The sequence below is a fragment of the Neophocaena asiaeorientalis genome, unplaced genomic scaffold (genome assembly GCF_003031525.2).
Source record: "Neophocaena asiaeorientalis asiaeorientalis breed wild unplaced genomic scaffold, Neophocaena_asiaeorientalis_V1.1 scaffold198, whole genome shotgun sequence".
In the NCBI taxonomy this organism is placed as follows: domain Eukaryota; kingdom Metazoa; phylum Chordata; class Mammalia; order Artiodactyla; family Phocoenidae; genus Neophocaena; species Neophocaena asiaeorientalis.
In genome coordinates, this window is record NW_020175221.1 from 6186605 (window position 1) to 6206267 (window position 19663).

Consider the following 19663-nt stretch of genomic DNA (forward strand, 5'->3'; position numbering starts at 1 on the left):
TGGCGGGGGGGGGCGGGGTGGTGGTGGTGGTGGGATGAATTGGGAGATTGGGATGGACATGTATACACTGATGTGGATAAAATTATAAAATTGATGACCAGTGAGAACCTGCTGTAAAAATAAATAAATAAATAAAGCAGTGGTCCTGAACTGGGGGCAGTTTTGGCCCTCAGGGGACACTCAGCAATGCCTGGAGACATTGTTGGTTGTCATGACTAAGGGGAGGATAGGGTGGCCATTGGTATCTAGTGGGTATAGTCCAAGGATGCTACTAAACATCCTATAATGCATAAGACAGCACCCCTGCCCCCAACAGATAATTATGTGTCAATGTCAGTAAGTGCTGAGGTTGAGAAATCCTGTTCTAAAGATATATATACTCGTAATGGAGAAAGTCAAATTTTAGCATACAAAATTACAAACAGAACAGCCTCCTTGTCATTCCATCTCACTCATGAAAGACAACTTCTAACAGGTTAAAGTAGAAAAACAACTCAGTAATCTATGTCATGGAATCCTCTTTTGTGAAAAGGTTTCTGAATTTCCATACAACGTTCATTAAAAATCAGTTCTTTTTTTTATATTTATTTATTTTATTTTTGGCTGTGTCAGGTCTTAGTTGCGGCACGCGGGATCTTTCGTTGAGGCACGTGGGATCTTTCGTTGCAGTGCTCGGGTTTCTCTCTAGTTGTGGCATGTGGGTTTTCTCTCTCTAGCTGTGGTTCACGGGCTCCAGGGTGTGTCAGCTGTAGTTTGCAGCACATGGGCTCTCTTGTTGAGGCCTGTGAGCTCAGTAGTTGCGGCACGCAGGCTTAGTTGTCCCACAGCACGTGGAATCTTAGTTCCCTGACCAGGGATCAAACCTGCATCCCCTGCACTGCAAGGCGGATTCTTTACCAGTGGACCATCAGGGAAGTCCCCCAAATCAGTTCTTCTTAATGTCTAATATCAAATTAATAAAAAAAAATGTCTAATATCAAATTTTTAAAAATCAAAGTAACTCTGGTTACTTTGCTATCCCATAAAGAATCTTTAATTTGGTCATGTATAATGTAAGGCAAATGTGAAGGTATGAATAGCAAGCTATTGCTTTTTTTGGCTGTGTTGGGTCTTCATTGCTGTGCGTGGGCTTTCTCTAGTTGTGGCGAGCAGGGGCTTCATTGCAGTGGCTTCTCTTCTTGCAGGGCACAGGCTCTAGACACTCAGGCTCAGTAGTTGTGGCACGTAGGCTCAGCAGTTGTGGCTCGAGGGCTTAGCTGTTCTGCGGCATGTGGGATCTTCCCGGCCCAGGGATCGAACCCGTGTCCCCTGCATTGGTAGGTGATTCTTAACCACTGCACCATAAGGGAAGTCCTACTATTGCTACTTTATAGAGTAGAGAAAAGTAAACAGCATATAAGAAATCCTGACCAGGTTAAAACGAGTAAAATCCAAGTGAAGAGATTAAATGGAAGACTGCAATTTCCTGGGATTATGGAATAAAAAAAATTTTTGGATTTTCCAAAATTAAATTAGGTAAAGTAGTTTTACTGAATCTTAAAAATGATATCTGCAAACTGTCAAAAAAAAAAACCCCAAGAAACCCATAACGCTATGGTTGTAGAATAAAGCTACTTACTAAAGCAGCAACGTACACTTTGTAGACAGGGTCAGCACAGACCATTGACAAAACGTTGCAGCATGCCTCCACCACATCTCCTGAGACACTGGTCTGGGAAGACCCACTGGCAGCTCCAGCACTTGGGCTGTTCCCGCCGTTGCTCCCGGAATTTCCAGTGCTCTCCCCATTTGCCAACAGCAGAGCCCCACTAACATCATGGGAAAGACGTCTGAGAGCCATCTCTCTTACATTCCAGTTTCTAGAAAATAAGCAGCCAACGAGTTCCATTCCGAATACCTATAATCAGAAAAACAAAATGAATTCAATGTGAAGAAAAACTGAAGTGTTTTGAATTAAGTATGATTTTTGGTTACTAAAGGAAAGTTGGACATTTCTTAAGTCTTCACCATACTATACAATTTTCAAATGTGTCCGTAAGGACATACTCAAGTTTAACTGGTAATTAGCAAAACTCCTTAACATTTATTAGCTCAAGTAAAACTAAGAGTGAACACCATTAAGTAATTAGATGGATATATATGCATTTCTGTACTCCGGCGCTTACCACAAAACAATATAAACATATCTGTGAAGAACCTCAAATTTGTATTTGTGTTAAGGTAGTTTACAGAAAAAAAACTGAAGATTAAAAAAAGCCAAATCAAGAAAGGCACTGGGGCAGGTGTTCAAGAGATAAGAGTATTTCTCCTACCAATGATAGTAGTAAGTCAAAGGCTCTTATTTGGTTAACTAGAAAAAATATAATGAATGGAGTGGAAAAATCAAGACTAAAGAAAAACACTGTGTTCAAATCAGCAAAGGATAATGAAATACTTAAAGTGCATGTGATTATAGTCATCATTATCACATCTGCAAAGCCAGAGAATCCCTAAAGAAAAGAAAGGGTGCATGGTCTTGACATTATGGACCAGTTAGCTAAAAGTAAACTTAATATCTAAGATAATGTATCATTTGAAAAAGTTCTAAATATTAGGGATGAATAAACACATTTTTGGGGGAAATAAATCATGACTTTTTTATGTGTTCTGTTTTAAAGTGATAGTAAAGGAGAATAAATCAATTAGAGTATAGTGAATTTGTTGTATGCCTGGCATTGTTAAACAGCATACCAATAAGTCTTAATTATGTCTTATATGATATTCCTAATTTAAAAAACTAGGAATATATAGCCTAGGCCAACCTAAAGCTTAAGCAAAACAAACCTGAACCACTGCCTTGAAAAAATGGCATCCAATAGCTCAGTATCAAATTGAGAGTTTTCTTGAGGACTCATGAAGGGGCAGGTAAGGGCCTATGTTAAATACCATTTATGAACTAGATAAAATAAATAATATATTTATTAAGTTTGTAAATTTTATTAGATTCCTATTAGGCTGTTAACATGCTAAGAAAAGAGGATTCAAAAGCTGCAGGACTATAATGGTCACAAAAAGAAAAAGGAGATAAATCCTTCTGGTGTATAAGCTTAATGAGTTATTGTGTCTGTTAACGAATTTAATAGAATTTACCAGATTATCAAAAACATTTTACTTCACTATAATCTGGAGATGTTGTCTGCTTTTGGATTCTACATATGGACTAAGCAGATAACAACAAAGAAAATCATTAGAATCCAACCAACCAACCGAAATTCCGATTTACTAAGGATGAAAAAGTATTTAAGCAGAAGAGAAAGTAAAGGAATGGAAACTGTCCTTACAAAAAAAATTACTAATACAAGGTAAATACCACATTCTTTTCTTACTCATCCACTCAGCAATTATTGAGTACCTAACATGTGCCATGAGAATATGAATAGGAGAAACTGAGTTTAAATGGCAACAAATAAGAAAATGACAAATTCTTGGCAGGATTAAACATTGGAGCAACTTAGCATTAAGTGGTTCTGGTGTCTATCCTTGAATAACCTTTTATTGTCTGTTAGTTTAGAAAGATGTTTCTAGAGATGGGAGGTGAGATTACAAAGAAAATTTGAAGTTTAAGCTCTATAATAAGTGGCATAGTATTAACATCAAAGGTAAAATTAAAATTTTCAATGGAATACGAGTCATGATGGAGGCAAGCAAAAGTACTTTCTTCAATTATAAACTGGGAAGACAACTATATTTAGTCTATAAATGTTTCTTTGAGAAATGAAGAATCAGAACTACTTACCTGAATCCATGGCTCAGCTAAATCTTTATAAGCAGGAGGGATCTGCTGAGTTCCATAATGAGTAAGATTAAAATTGCTCTCTTGATTCCTTCGTTGTGATCCAGCCAAGGGATGCTGCTGTGTGGTTTGCTGCTGTGCAGCTCGCAGGGAAGAAGGGGAATCCACAGGGCTTGACAACTCGTGGCTAAATGAAAAATTAACAAAGCTTGCTAAAAATAATTAACAGATTTAAATAACACTTTGAGAGCATTTTTATTCTTTATTAAACATACCCAAATCATTAAGTCTTAATTGTTACCTGTAGAAATCATGGGATCTCCACTTAGACCTACAAAGGGGACATATTAAAGGTTCTCTGTTTCTTCTACATTCTTCTGCCCCTGAAAAATTATGGAAAAAAACTTAGAAAAGTATAAATGTTTACCATTAAGTATTTATGTATTAATTGTTCATAATGGCTAGTATAGGATTTATATGGAAGGAACCTCAAAACGTTATATGTTTACCTAAACACAGGCAAACATGGAAGGTTAAATTATTCTGATGCTTGTAATTGTTGCAAATGCTATTTTATTAAACATGCTATATATAACATATACTTTGTTTACTGTTTTTCAAAACATTCTGCCCACCTGATAACCTGGTAATGTTATTCCAAAACTTGCTTTGGCATTACCCTCTCTGGAAGGCCTGCCCAGACCTTCTTCCACCTCCTTCCCTCCACGTGCACCTTCCAGATCAGAACTGTTTCTAATTCTGGGCACGCCTTCCATTACCACGCGTCACACTTTATAACATTTCTTTGCTCATCCCTAAGAGATCCTAAACTCCTACTTGTTGAAAACTTCTTACAGGGCCTAGGTATACTTCTTTTCTTCTCTCACCAGTCTCGCTGAAGGCCACGTTAAAATCCTAAATAATATAGTTAGCTGATAGAGTAACCATGTTGAGTAAGCACAGAGAGAAAAAGAGCCACATACAAATTGACATGCAATGGTGGTGCAGCTTGTTCCTGCAGCCATCTTCACACACTGTAAGACTTTCTTCATCAAGCATGCCCAACAAGCAAATAGGACACATCTGTTCCTCTTCATCTTTTATACTATAAAGAAGGGGAAACAAAAGCATTAACCACAAAAGAACAGAATTAATACCATATGCTAAAAACAACTGTGGCTTCTTTAGACTATGAAAAAATTGATTAGAAATTCTTGTTTAGGAGCATCTTGTATATGAACTATTTGAGAAATATTTCTCTTATTAATATACAGTAATTTTGAATCAGACTCATACCACCACGTATTTATAGGTTGTGGATATGGTTTAACCTTTCCTTGCTATGAATATAATTCAATATATGAACTACAACCTGAGAGAGATATGTATCCCACAAATTCTGTTATTGTACCTTTTGAATAAACAAACTGCTATAAGATTTGACTATGTACAAACATACTACATGCCAACAGTTTCAAGATTTCAAGTATTAGAAGGACTGTAGAACTCATCTATTCCACGTCCTTAAGTATGAAGACCCATCTCAGACAATTTTGGTGCATGTATAGTCCAACTTTCCTAGAAACAAGTATGTCACATTTTTAATGCACACAACCTTTCAACTAGACTTCTAGGAAATAAAGAGACATAATAAAGATATATGTGTGAGAATGTTCACTGCAGAACTATTTAGCATAAGGAAAAAAATCAACCAAAGGAACATCAAAAGAAGGTTAAAAAAATGGTACACCCAGACACTATGAAGCCTTTGAAAAATGATCAGAGATCCATAAATGATGACAAAGAAAAATATCCATAATATATCATATGGTGAAAAAAAGCAGATAACCTGACAGAATTCAAACGTATAGAATGGTTCCATTTATGGCAAAATTTTAACTTTATTATGTGTATCTAAATTATACTGTATATATTTGACTATTCCTATTATATACAAAGTGAATATAAAATCAGTAAGAAAAATATTAACTCAACAGTGAAACAAGCAAAGAAGATAAAAAGGCAGTTGAAATAAAAAAGACCAATAGCCAATAAATGTGAAAAGAGAAGTACAAAATACATGTTAAATTAATAAAGCTCTATCTTATTTTATTTGTCTTTGTGGGGGGAATGGGATAATCTGATTGACAGAAATTAAGTAGGTTGATAACTGCATAGGAAAACAGGCTCTCATATACACTAACGGTGGGAGTAAAAAAAACCCTGAAATTTTTAGAAAGGAATTTGCTAGTATTTCTTAAAGTACTAAATGTATATATCCATGACCTAAAAAAACCTATTTTCTAGAATTCTATCCTTCAGAAATATTTTAAGTAAACAAAAAATATAAAATTTACTGCATTTAATAGGCCCACAAAAAATTAGGTGTACTAAATGTCCATTAATTATGGCAATGGCAAAATATATTGTGTCACATCCATACAATCTTATATAGCTGAAGTAGTGTATTTTTTTGTATTGAGGAAAATGTTTTTGATATATAAAGTAAAAATTTTTTTTAATTTAAAAAGTTGCAGATCAAAATATATGTCATGACTATATTGCTTAACAATAGGAAAGATGAGAGAAGTATTGGGGTGTGTGTGTGTCTGCATACCCAGAATGCAGAGAAGAGTTTTATATTCCTTGCTTTATATAATTTTAAAAGATGTATTAAAAACTGTTAACAGTAGTCATTTTGTGTGCAGCCCAGACTGGAGTGGGAGGAGGTTTGTTTCTATTTTACAGATTTTTGTTTGAACCTTCATGATGTGATGAACAGCTTTTAAAATCAGTAACAATATTTCCATATATATGCTGTCTACAAGAGACCCACTTCAGACTGAGAGACACATACAGACTGAAAGTAAGGGGATGGAAAAAGATATTCCATGCAAATGGAAACGAAAAGAAAGCTGGAGTAGCAATTCTCATATCAGACAAAATAGACTTTAAAATAAAGACTATTAGAAGAGACAAAGAAGGACACTACATAATGATCAAGGGATTGATCCAAGAAGAAGATATAACAGTTGTAAATATTTATGCACCCAACATAGGAGCACCTCAATACATACTAACAGCCATAAAAGGGGAAATCGACAGTAACACATTCATAGTAGGGGACTTTAACACCCCACTTTCACCCATGGACAGATCATCCAAAATGAAAATAAATAAGGAAACACAAGCTTTAAATGATACATTAAAGAAAATAAATAAAATAACAATATTTCCATTACAACATAAAGACAAGATTCTGGGGTATTATAAGTAAGCTGCCCAAGATCACAGAACAGTTCGTGGCAAATCTATCATTTGGCTTTAACTTGAGGAGAATATCCCATAACCTACTTATCCCTACAAATTCGTGCTTCTACTAAGCTCAGGCTTTCCCCTGGGCTCAATATTACACTTCTACTACCTTAAGCTATAATTCCTGAAAAACAGGTCTGAGTGACTGACAGGAAATAACAGTTCCCCAGAAAACTTCCCTGAAAGCTGAAGAAATATGTCATCAATGTCATGATGTGTGATTCCTGAGCTGAAGCACACTTACTAGTCTCTCTCCCTCCCATTTATCTATCCTGTCTCTCTATCTCTTTTCATAATTATGGAGCTATAAGGAGGCGGGAAAAGCTATTAAAATATGCATGTATTAATGACAAAAATTAACGAAACACTGCAGAAATGATTTACACAACAATCTAAAATAAAAATACTAATGGCAAAGATGACCCAAGATCAAATAATTTTTCAAATAATTACACCAAAATTAGCTTATTCAAAAGACTTAAATACAGGAGAAATAAAGTTCCACAATTTAGTCAAATTGTAAGTGCAACTTATTTCTTAAATGCTTTTCTGACTTAAAAATATTCCATTCTGGGGTATTTTCTGCCCTTTTTCCAAGTACATATTTTGTAAACATTATTCAGATCATTTATCTATGTACATGTACAATTTCATGTTCTTAAGAGATTTATCGTAAAAATTCTACTTATTAAACTCTTCAAGTGGTGGCATAATTTTTCATTGATTAGACAGATCCTAACTTCTTAAGCACCCACTTATTGCTGGACATTTGAGTTGTTTCCACATTTTAAGAAACCGTTAGAAACCTCTTTGTGCCCTCTTTTTTTGACATTTCAGATTTTCTTTCTAGCAGTTTCTTCAGAAGTAAAATCACTTGAGTAGAGAGCAGGGATTAGCGAACTAAAGGGGGATCAAATTAGTCAAGCTTCTGTAAGTAAAGATTTATTGCAACACAGCCACACCAATTCATTCACATATTGTCTACAGCTACTTCAGCTACAAGGGCAGAGCTGAATAGTTGTGACAGAGACCCAATGACCCTCAAAGCCCAAAGTATTTAAAGTATAAAAATGTCACCTGTCATAATACCACTCATTAATAACCATTAATTTTTTTATTCATTTCAATATTTATGTACCTATAATACCTTTTATATATAAAAAATGGGTTCATGCATGACAGTATTATAATCTGGATTTTATTTCATGCCACTCAGTGTTCTTCAAAAGCATAAGTCTAATGGCTGCATGAAATATTCATAATATGGGTATATTTTAACCATTCATTTGCTGGATATTTAAGTTGTTCCCAATTTTTCACCATAGTACTGTGAGAAACAGCCATATATGTAAGTCTTGTACATTTCTCAAATTAAAATTTTTTTCTTAAAAAAAAATACATTTACTGGATCAATGACTATAAACATTTTAAAAAGTCACATTTATTTTTTTCCAGAAAGGCTATACCACTACGTACAGTAAAGCATCTTATAAGAACTGAACTGTCGCATTACAAAGGATCTACTAATTCTGTAAATAAATCTGATATATATATATTTTTTTAAATGAGCATTTCCTTAGTTATTAGGTTGCCTGAACAGTTTTCATGTTTGTCAGCACCCTGAAATTGTTCTTTTGTGGAAATTCTCTTCATGTCCTTTGCCCATTTATGTCCTGGACCCTAGGTTTCTGTTTGCAGCTTTTATTTTGTTGGTAAGGTTTTGTTAATTATTTTTTATATGCATATTCAATCTGTCCCAATTCTGTTTTTCATTGTTTCACTTATATACCATTTAAAATTAATATACTGCAATAAGATCTCCAGATAATTTTTTTTATTAATTTTAGTCTTAAAATATTTATTTTAGACATAAAAATTTGTGATTACATGAAACATTAACCTACTTACCTACACAGTATAATCTTAGGAAGATTATAACTTCTTTGGTTTCCCCCCTTGGATACAAAAAATTCAAATGAATCAATAAAACCCCCCAATTATGGCCAGCCCATATTGAAAGGGTACTTTTTTTCATCTTAGAGAAAGAGACTTTCTATTTTAACTTTGGCCACCTGGTTTTAAGCAGTTTTTTTTTTTCCCAAAATAAAAAGCTACAGAAATATCAATCAAAAGGAGAAAGGCTCTAGAAGTTTGGGTAAGGAAGCTTGAGAAGTAAAGCTAATTTTTTCATTTATTTAGAAGAGATAACAGGTAAGAGAAAGAGCCCTGAACTAGAAATCAGGATACTCAGGTTCCAGTTCTGCCTTTGTTCAAATGACCTCTTCTGGCTTTATTTATCATGTAAACTGGAAAATCTCTAATGTCCAAAAAAACTCATAAAACTCTCATTCTAAAATCAATTCATTTAGTATAAAATAATAAAATTCAAACATTTACTTTTTCCATAGATGAAAAAACTTCTCTCTCAATTCTTGACTTCATCATGCCCTTGTCCTGATATCATCACTTTCTATTCCTCATGAATTTTGAAGTAGTTACAATACTTAAAAGATTGATGGGATGAGAATGAGACTTAAAAGCACTTACACCAGTGCTTCTCAGACTGAGGTTCCTGGGAACACACAGGGGGTGCCCTCCTAAGAGAAGCAGCACTCCTTTCTGGAGTAATTTTTAAGAACCTCATTTTTTCATTAAAGCAATAAAGAAATCTTGGAAAAGAAAGAAAACTGACATGACTTTTTATGATAATACTCTTAATTTTTTCACACCTGTCATATTGGGCTATACATCTCAGATCCTTCATGAGTTTATTCTTATCAGCAACTAAGCAATGGGAAAGTTTGAGAAGCACTGCAGATTTTAATTAACAACTATGATTAACAGCTACTGTATCTCTTAATTACAGCTTATTAGTCTCTTTGTTCAGAAGAGCCTGCTTATGTTCTCACATGTAAAATAGGCTGTAATGAGGATTCCCTGAGAGTATCTATGAGAGAAGGAATGATGTCATGAAATTTAAACATCCTATATTTGAAAGTGATTCTGGATAACCACTTTGCCTTGTACACAATTTATTTATATCAAAAAATTATAGACATATTCTTTATATAATGCCTCAGGTTCATTATCTGCAAAAGTGATAAAACCTACCTAATGAGACCAACATATAAGGTGCTTGGCACAAAGTAATGATTGATAAACAGTAGCTACTTATTTTATACCTGCCACCTGATTTTTCTTGTGAAATGGACATTTATTATATTCTGATATTTAAGGTGCCGTTTTCAACACTGTAGTTTTCAGGACAAAATATCCAAATATATATACTTAGATGACCTTTACTGTTTTTTACCCTTGATTTTACCTTGAAAGCCAAGATTCAATAATTATATCATTTTAGAGCAACTTAACAAGTATATATATAAAAATTACCCCTAAAATTAAAAAGTAACACTGGATTAATGCTTTTAATTCCTTAAAAAGTACTAACCTGTTTTCTGAACTAGATGTAGAAGTGCTAGATGATGACAATGTATGAGAATTTGACATGCGTGAAACAAACTTCTGGATGGTGTTACGAGATGGAGCTTTGATCCTTGAGCTACGCCTACTGTGATATTTCTGGAACAAACTCTCAACCTAACATTGAAAAAAGACAGTAACAATGACATTTGTGCCATAATATACATATGAAGAGTTCTAGAGATTGAATTATTTGCCTTTTATTTTCTAAGTTTTTCACAAAGCCAATTTAAGGGCTTCAAAAATAAGAATACATATAGCTTACTAAGGATAGTATTTTTACAGCAGGTCAGTGTTCACTTTTTTTTAGTCTAGAAGAAAAAACTCATTAGTCAATAGACTATAAGAGAACTATTTACAAACATCAAGTAATCCTTACATACCTTCACACCTTTAAAATGACCACTGTCTATTTAAATTTAAAGCTCATGGAAAAATGTCAGGAATATCATAAAAATCTGTTGACAATTTTACTATAAAGGAGTTATTAAAAAATTACCTCAAAATTCTTTAAAGTTTTCCTCCATAACATTGGGTCTGAAGGTTCTAGCTGAAACACTCGGAGCATAACAAATAGTAGATGAATACAAAATGTTCCACGCCCACAGCTGCAGTTCTAAAGAGTTTAAAAAAAACACAAACCTATAGTTTAATAAATCTGTGTTCTATTAGAACTCCTAAGTTGATCACTTTTAAATATTTCCAAGTTTATTATACTAAACTTTCTATAATTTTCTTCATTATCCTTATATAATAAGATATATAAGGATACGCAAGAAAAGCCTACAGCTATCTCCATGAATTAATCTCTTATTTTTGGTTTCTTAAAAAGACCAAATTTGTATTCTGAAGTATATTAAATCATAGTAAAACCCTTCATAAACACATTAAGTAAAAGTGTTTATTAGTTCCCACAATATAATTTGAATTCTCTTTAGTTCACTAAAGAGAATTACACAACTGATCTAAATTTAAGAATGTTACAGTGCATAGAGTTAGTACCACATCCTAATAAAAAGTAAAATGGTGACAATTCCTACCTGAGGCCCAATAAACACCCGGTATTTATTGTCTGGGCTGTCTCCTCCAATCAGGAAGGAGTTGGGCCCTATCTGCTGCAGTAAGTACAGCCTGGCCCGCATCACTTTGTTTACACGGCGGTTTGTTTCCTCAGGGCTGTATGGTGAGAAGCCATCTGGTGAAGGGGCTCTTCGAGGTGGTGTGATTCTCCCGCTCTGAAACTTCACAACATTTAAAAATTAGGGGACTCCCCTGGTGGCACAGTGGTTAAGAATCCACCTGCCAATGCAGGGGACACGGGTTTGAGCCCTGGTCCGGGAAGATCCCACATGCCGCAGAGCAACTAAGCCCGTGCAGCACAACTACTGAGCCTGAGCTCTAGAGCTCGCGAGCCACAACTACTCAGCCCACGTGCCACAACTACTGAAGCCAACGCGCCTAGAGCCTGTGCTCCGCAACAAGAGAAGCCACCGCAATGAGAGGCCTGCGCACCACAAAGAAGAGTAACCCCTGCTGGCCGCAACTAGAGAAAACCCACACACACCAACAAAGACCCAATGCAGCCAAAAATAAAATACAATAAATAAATTTTTTTTTAAATTAAGAAATGCTTTAAAAAAAATAAAAATTAGGTAAATTGCTCACTTCTCCATTAGAAAAATGTTACCTTAAAAAGGTCATAGCCGACACCATTTTCATATTCTGAAAAAATGCCTAATATATAATATGATGGGACAAAATGTATTTTGCAAATGTATTTGTCTGATATACTCGTTATGAGTAAACTTCTAAAATCTGTCATCCCTGTAACTAATAATAAATCTTTGGCCTAGAGAGACAACCATGTGGTAATTTTACAAATTACTATGTAAGTATTTGACTTCTTTGAAAAGTATTATGTAAATCAAAATAAAAAGCACAGAAAATTCGCCTTATAAGCAGGTAAAATGATTTGTTTCTAGTGATAAAAATTAAGCATCCAATTTCCTGGTTTCCACTTAAGGGATTACTAAATGCTCTTTTGTGACTGGTAATTTACAAACAGCTCCATGGAATTCCCCCCATGGTACACTCTGTAGAGAACTAGTGGCAAGTGACTCTTCCCAGATTAAGACATCTCACTGGAGGCTGATAAAAACTCTCCTGTGGTGAGGGTGATATATGTCGCTCTCACTCCACTTCACTGATTCCCCTAGAACTTGGTCTTTCCATCAGTGCCCAGTGGAAATTCTAGTTCTTTCTGATGCCTAACTAAATAGTTAAAAGGTAATAAAAGCTGGCGAGAAAACGAAGCAACTGGAAGCCTCATACAGTGCCGGCGGGAATGTAAAATGGTGTAGCTGCTTTGTGAAACATATGATCTAGCAATCCCACTCCTAGGTACATACCCAAGAAAAATGAAAAGATATGTCCACACAAAACTGTGTACAGAAATGTTCACAGTATCATTATTCATAATAGCCAGAAGTGGAAACAAAATGCCCATCAACTGAGCAGTGAATAAACAAAATATGTATATCCATACAATAGAATATTATTCTACAATTAAAAATGAATGGAGTTATACCATGGATGAACCTTGAAAACATGATGCGAAGTGCAAAAAACCAGTCACAAAAGACCATACATATTATATGATTCCATTTATATAAAATGTCCAGAATAGGCAAATTATATATAGTCAGAAAGTAGATTAGTGGTTGCCTAGGGCTGGGGAGAGACCGCTAATTAGCCTGGGGTTTCTTGTTGGGGTGGTGAAAGTGTTTTAAAATTTATTGTAGTGATGGCTACAACTATGTGAATATACCAAAACTCAATGAACAGTACACTTTAAACAGGTGAATTGTACATTATATGAATTATATCTTAATAAAACCATTATTTTTTAATAGGCAATTACTAAAAAGTAAAACAAAACCAAAAACAAGTACACATGCATCTGCTATTGGACTTGCTAAGTATTCAGACTATGGATATGCTCAAAGATGTGCAAAATGATGTATGCATAAAAAATATTTTTGCACCATTGTTTTTAGTAATGGAAGTTAAGAAGGAATATAAATGTCCATTAGGATGTAGTTCACCAAATAAGCCATGATTTATCCAGATAATGAAATGTTAGGTAGCTGTTATAAAGAATAAGGAAGTAACTTTGTCAAGCACATATCCCAAAATACGTGTAGGGGGAGGGGAGACCCAATTCTGTATTTACTTGTGGTAGACTTTTACTTTGAATGGCCCCCATGAACGACACCTCCCAGTATTTACACCCTTCTGTAGTCCTCTACCACGTGGATTCTGGATTTGGGCATGTAACCGGCTTTGGGTAATAAGGCATTAGTAAACATGATGCAAGTGGTGGCTTGATAAGAGCTTCCACGCTGAGATTTGCCCTCTTGAATCACAATTTTTTTTTTTTGGACTTAGAAATTTATTGTCTCATAGTTCCAGAGGCTTGAAGTCCAAGATCAAGGTGCTGGCAGAGTTGGTTCCTTCTGAGGGCTGTGAGAGAGAATCTGTTCCTTGTGCTCTCCTAGCTTGAAACACTTGTTGCAACCCAATTTCCATACTGTAAGAAAGAGGTGCCAACAGCCCCCAACTGTTCGAGGTGAAGCACCAGATATGTGAGTGAAGAAGCAGTCTTGGATATTCCAGCTTCTGCAGATGCCATGGGGAGCAGACATAAGCCATTCCTGCTGAGCCCTGCCCAATTTGTAGATTCTTGAGCTAATAAGATCCTGTTTTGAGCAGCTAATTTAAAGGTGTGTCCACATAAAGCCAATAAATACTATTGAGAATTTTGGGCTTTACTGTAAAAATTTTTACTTAAAATTTACTTTTTGAAGTATTTATATGCTTTAACAACCTCGGATGTGAGGAAAACCAAATCTCCCATTGTGGTCACTATATCTCAGTCATTTTGCCATTCACTCATTTGTTCTTCAAGGTTAGAATGTTTAACTTGCTTTCTGCCAGTGGAAGTCCATCTGTCTCTCTCAGAGGGGTTAGCACCTATCTTTTTATAAGTCTCTTTGATGTCTGGCTCAATATAGAAGACACCTACATTCTCATCTATGCTTCTGCATTCAATCTGCTGTGATAACGGTGTTTTGGTTAAAGTACATGAAGAAAATCTGGCCTCACACAGATACGTATTTGGAAAATCCTTTTCAAATAATGATGAATATTCTTCTTTGATACTACATCAAAGGAGTGGTTTCCTTAAAGGAGGCTGTAATGTGGAATCTGAAACCACATAAACAAATTTTTCCTACTGTTACGTTAAATCTAGATGGTTTATTTTATATACTTGGATGGATCATTTACTAAAGGATGATTTTGTTTCATCATTCACTGGTCATATGGAAAATTCTGGTTCACTAAGTTATGCAGATCTTCTAAAAGTTCATACATTTCATTGTGCAATATACAAAAAAAATCACATTGGATAATATCACTGGCCTACAGAAAAGTCTAAGTATTGGGAAGCTTTCAAGCTTACAGTGGTGGATATGAGTTTTCCAAGACTCTTAATTTTTGCTTGAAATTTCAAATTTTACCACTAGTGAAGAAACATATCAGTTGTTTTCCTTGAAGTGAGTCTTACTTAATTCTTCTTAAGGAAAATGTTTGCCAAATACCCAAGTGAAGAATACAGTTTCTACAGTCAGAGCTTTAATTCAGGCAAATTCACCAGCAGTTTTACCCACCACTGTAAATGTCAATGCAGTAAAAGAGGCAAATAACATCTCAGTTTTATTACAAAATTAGTTTTGACCTAATGGATCCACAGGAAGCATCTTAGGGCAGGTTCCCCCAAGCAAGGGTCTGTGGGCCATACTTTGGGAATTGTTGCTCTAATAGACGGCTAGCCAATCTTTTCTGTGTTATAAATAAGTTTAAAGATTGTAGAAACTTAACATATTTGCTAAATCATTAACTTACAGGCACCGGGGAAACTTTTTTTCTCCTTACTCCTGGAGATTCAGATTTCACTGTGCGGCCTGATGGGGAGCTGCCAGGGGAAGGACTGCGTCGGCCTTTGGGAGCTGAGGAAGCAGCGCTTGCCTGGCCCTCTCCTTGAGACTCAGCTGCCAAGGTATTAATTTCAGATCCATCTCCTTTAATAGGGATTGGTTTTACCACCTAAATTAAAATGCCAATATGTTTATTAGTTAAAAAATTAAAAAAATAAGTAAATTTGAACATCAGACTAAGGCATGAGCTCAGTGAGTTTATTATGCAGTATTATACAAACACAACAGACAATATATCAGCTTCTCTTTATTATTACTTTAAGCCATAAATGAAGACTATTTTTTACCCACACAGATTTTAGTCATTTAGGCTTTATCAACTAAATGTTGATAATACATAATACATTTTAAAACGTTGTCATACATGATTTTAGAAGATTTGGAATTAAGATCCTTAGATCCTACCTTAGAGATAAAACATCAAAATAAAATTGGAAAAATTGCTTTTCTTTTTTAAGTACAATGGAAATCTCTAATTAAAGGATTTTAGATACTAACATTAGAGGGCAGTGTTGCTTTAAGCATTACCTCTCCCACTCAACCAAAGGGATTCGTTCTTAGAACAGTTTAAGTTGCTTAATGAGAATAGTTTTAGCTATGTTTTGTTCAATTGTCTAGAAAATATCAAGGCAAATAAAACCACTGCATTTAAAATGAAGAAGGAAAAAAAAGCTTACAAGAGGATCTATTTATGCTTAATTTTTCATTTCCTCCTATGCTTTCTTCCTTATTAGCAGGTAACCCACAGTCACTCACCACAGGGCCTCTCCTGTTTCTCCTTTCCAGCCATTCGTGCTTCCAGGCTGGCATACAGGTTGCCTTCAGTTTCTCCCTGATCATTCGTTCTTCTGGGCGATCGTCCATCTTGTGCAACCCCTTGAGAGTTTCTTTATTCTCCATCTCACGACTAAAATGGAAGGAGAATGAGATTTATATATGAAAAAAATTTCCAAGAACAATACGGTTCTATTTCATACTTTCAATGGACATGTAACTAAAAAGATAACTGCTAAAACCCCTAAATGATTTAAGCAAGATATGAAAATATTATTGTGAATCACATTATATTGTTGAAATTATAACATGGATAGTGTTGAATGTTGCCTGATAACATGAGTTCAATAATATTAGCCTTTAAAAAGAAAGGTTCTGGGCTTCCCTGGTGGCGCAGTGGTTAAGAATCCACCTGCCAATGCAGGGGACACCGGTTCGAGCCCTGGTCCGGGAAGATCCCATATGCCGCACAGCAACTAATCCCGTGCGCCACTACTACTGAGCCTGCACTCTAGAGCCCGCGAGCCACAACTACTGAGCCTGCATGCTACAACTACTGAAGCCTGTGCGCCTACAGCCCATGCTCTGCAACAAGCACCACAATGAGAAGCCCACGCACCACAACGAAGAGTAGCCCCCGCTCACCACAACTAGAGAAAGCCTGCACACAGCAATGAAGACCCAACACCGCCATAAATAAATAAATAAATTTATATATAAAAAAAACGGAAAGGTTCTATTTAGAAGGTGCAGGCTTACTAGTAATATTACTGCAGACCTTTGTTTCTAGGTAGCTAATAAAAAGCATCCTAAGCCATTAAGCACTGCATTAACAAATACATTCATGAAAACTGCACTGTTTCTAATTACACCATTCTAACATACTCAAGTATATAACAGACAAATATTTAGAAGAGTATTTTACTACTATTTATCCCAGGAATTCCAACAATTTAAGTCAATATAGATAAAATCTGGTGGATATGCTCATTTGCTGAAATCAGCTAAATATTTAATAAGCTAGGTGAAACCTAACCGCATCTTCTGTGATCCCACAATATTTTTTCAACACCTCAATGATTAAATTTGTTTTCTCAGAACATGATATAGTACTTGGGGTACTCCACATATAAATAGTAAAAATTACCTGGTACAAACATTTTAACCTTTACTCCATAATATATTGTGGAGTTACCATAATAAAATAACCTGCAGGCTGGGAACTTTTGAGAACTATTTCTACAAAGCCTAATAGGTAAAACATCCACTAACTTCAAAATACACTCATATCCATACATGGATATATGCAACACACAATATATATACAGCCATGGGTTTTAAAACTGGTTCATAAGAAAAGAGTTAAAGCAACTGCATTCTGGGAGAAGTAACAATTTTAAAAATACTAGGCTAACTTCAGTAACTATTTTGGAAATTCTGTAGAGCTACAGAATAGTTATTTCTTTACACTGATAGGAAAAGGAAATACTCAAGGAAATACCAGAGATGATAACTGCAAGCTTACCAAAAAGTCAAATTTAAACTCCTCTAGGAATTTTCCAGCTAATCATAACTATAAAGCAGCAGTATTTGCAAAGAACCAGAAAAAAAAAAAAACAACCCAAAGAACAAGACAAAAAAACCCTACTTAAAACTAAATATGCACTAGAAAGGAAATAACAGTTAACTGGTTTTACTTAAGCATCAACACTGTGAGGGGAGTGAAAACCAGTAATGTTAAATACCTCTGTGCCAGAGACTGGCCTAGGTATTTTTAGTAATGCAAAGAACACTAACACTTGAAACTTGCAAAGGGGCACTAAGACCGTATAGTAAAATATTTCCACCACACAGGTACAAAAACTGTCACAAAGAAAGAAGCAATGTGGGAGGGAGGGAGGGAGGGAAGGAGGGAGGGAAGAAGGAAGGGAGGGAAGGAGGGGGGAAGTTGATTTTATTATTTACTTAAATAATAAAACACTTAAGTGTTTGGCTGTTTTTCCTTCCCTAAATATATCCTGAAGTGTAAATGTTAGGGGTGGGTCAGAGGAATAGGGACAGACGAGAGGCTAAGGAAGGGAGGGAGGAAAGGGAAGGGGGAAAGTAAGGGAGAAAGTAAGGGAGAGGGAAAGAAGGCAGGGAGGGTAGAGACAGAGCAATACTCTCTCAAAAATTCATCCTGCTCAGTCAGTACTTACCCAGGGAAGCTCAGATTTATAGGCAATCAAATTCATGGGCTGACTGCGTACTACAAATTCACTTACAACTCTGGTTTGAAAAGCACTTTCCCCCCTGTAACAATGTTGCAAGGCATGGCTTAGGTTCCCAGGCTAGTAAGTCCCATTGTAGAACTGCAGTGCATTTTTACACCAGATGGTGCAGCACTCCCAGCACTCCTTATCTTCCCCTGGTCCTAGATGTCTCTCCTCCCCCAAATTTGTTTTATGAGCATCTCTTCTCAATTCTGTATTTTCAGTGTCTTTTCCCTAGTACCCGCTCAAACACACAGAGAACTCTCCTTATGTAAACAAATCTTCCTGGATGATGTGGCTTCCTTAAAGTCAGTATGATTTTCCTCTTTCCTTTCCACTTGTTTTCAAAATACTATCATCTTTCCAACCAATTTCTTATTATAAATAATAGAGGATAAACATACTAGTAGCTCAACTTCTGCACACATCTAAGATTATTTCTTTAGAATAAATGCCCTGAAGTGGAACTGCTGGGTCCAAATGTACACAAAATTAAGACTTCGGGTAATACTGACAAATTATTTTCAAGAAAACAGATCTTCCGTTCAAAACACCCAGGCCAAGTTGCCAACTTAGTTGGTCTGAACTAGCAACAGCTTCTTCACTTTGAATCTTACTCCAATCCAGGCTTCACAGAGCAGCCAAGGTCACCTCCCCCATTAAAACCCTCTGGTGGCTTCCCCCTGGGCTTAGACTAAAATCCAGAATGTTATGGCCTGTGAGGCCCTGCATCATCCAGTCTTAGCTCAACTGAAGTCACCCGGACCGCCCACCCGCTTCTGTTGTTTCTTTCACTGCCTGGCTCCAACATCTTTCCTGCTCGGGTTTTTTGCACAGGCTGTGTCTTACTTGTCTACTTTTTACCTTGTTCATTTCTACCCACTCTTTTGCTTTTCTTCAACTCCTTACAGACCTTCCCAATCTCAAATTAGGAATCTCGAGTTCCACTCTTTCACAGCTCTGTACTTTTGCTTTAAAGTGCTCATTGCAATTTGCAAACCTATAAAACA

The 19663-nt window shown here is 35.7% G+C and overlaps 1 protein-coding gene across 1 annotated transcript in view; it reads right to left on the reverse strand.

The window, feature by feature from the left end:
* MAP3K1 (mitogen-activated protein kinase kinase kinase 1) overlaps nt 1-19663 on the reverse strand; it is a 104934-nt gene that overhangs the window by 19377 nt on the left and 65894 nt on the right. The window contains exons 5-13 of the mRNA XM_024765376.1: nt 16384-16534; nt 15536-15736; nt 11611-11811; nt 11070-11186; nt 10539-10687; nt 4756-4877; nt 4074-4155; nt 3776-3959; nt 1619-1897 (exon numbers count right to left, since the gene is read on the reverse strand). Of these exons, the coding sequence (XP_024621144.1) occupies nt 1619-1897; nt 3776-3959; nt 4074-4155; nt 4756-4877; nt 10539-10687; nt 11070-11186; nt 11611-11811; nt 15536-15736; nt 16384-16534 (1486 nt within the window). The remainder of the gene's footprint in view (nt 1-1618; nt 1898-3775; nt 3960-4073; nt 4156-4755; nt 4878-10538; nt 10688-11069; nt 11187-11610; nt 11812-15535; nt 15737-16383; nt 16535-19663) is intronic.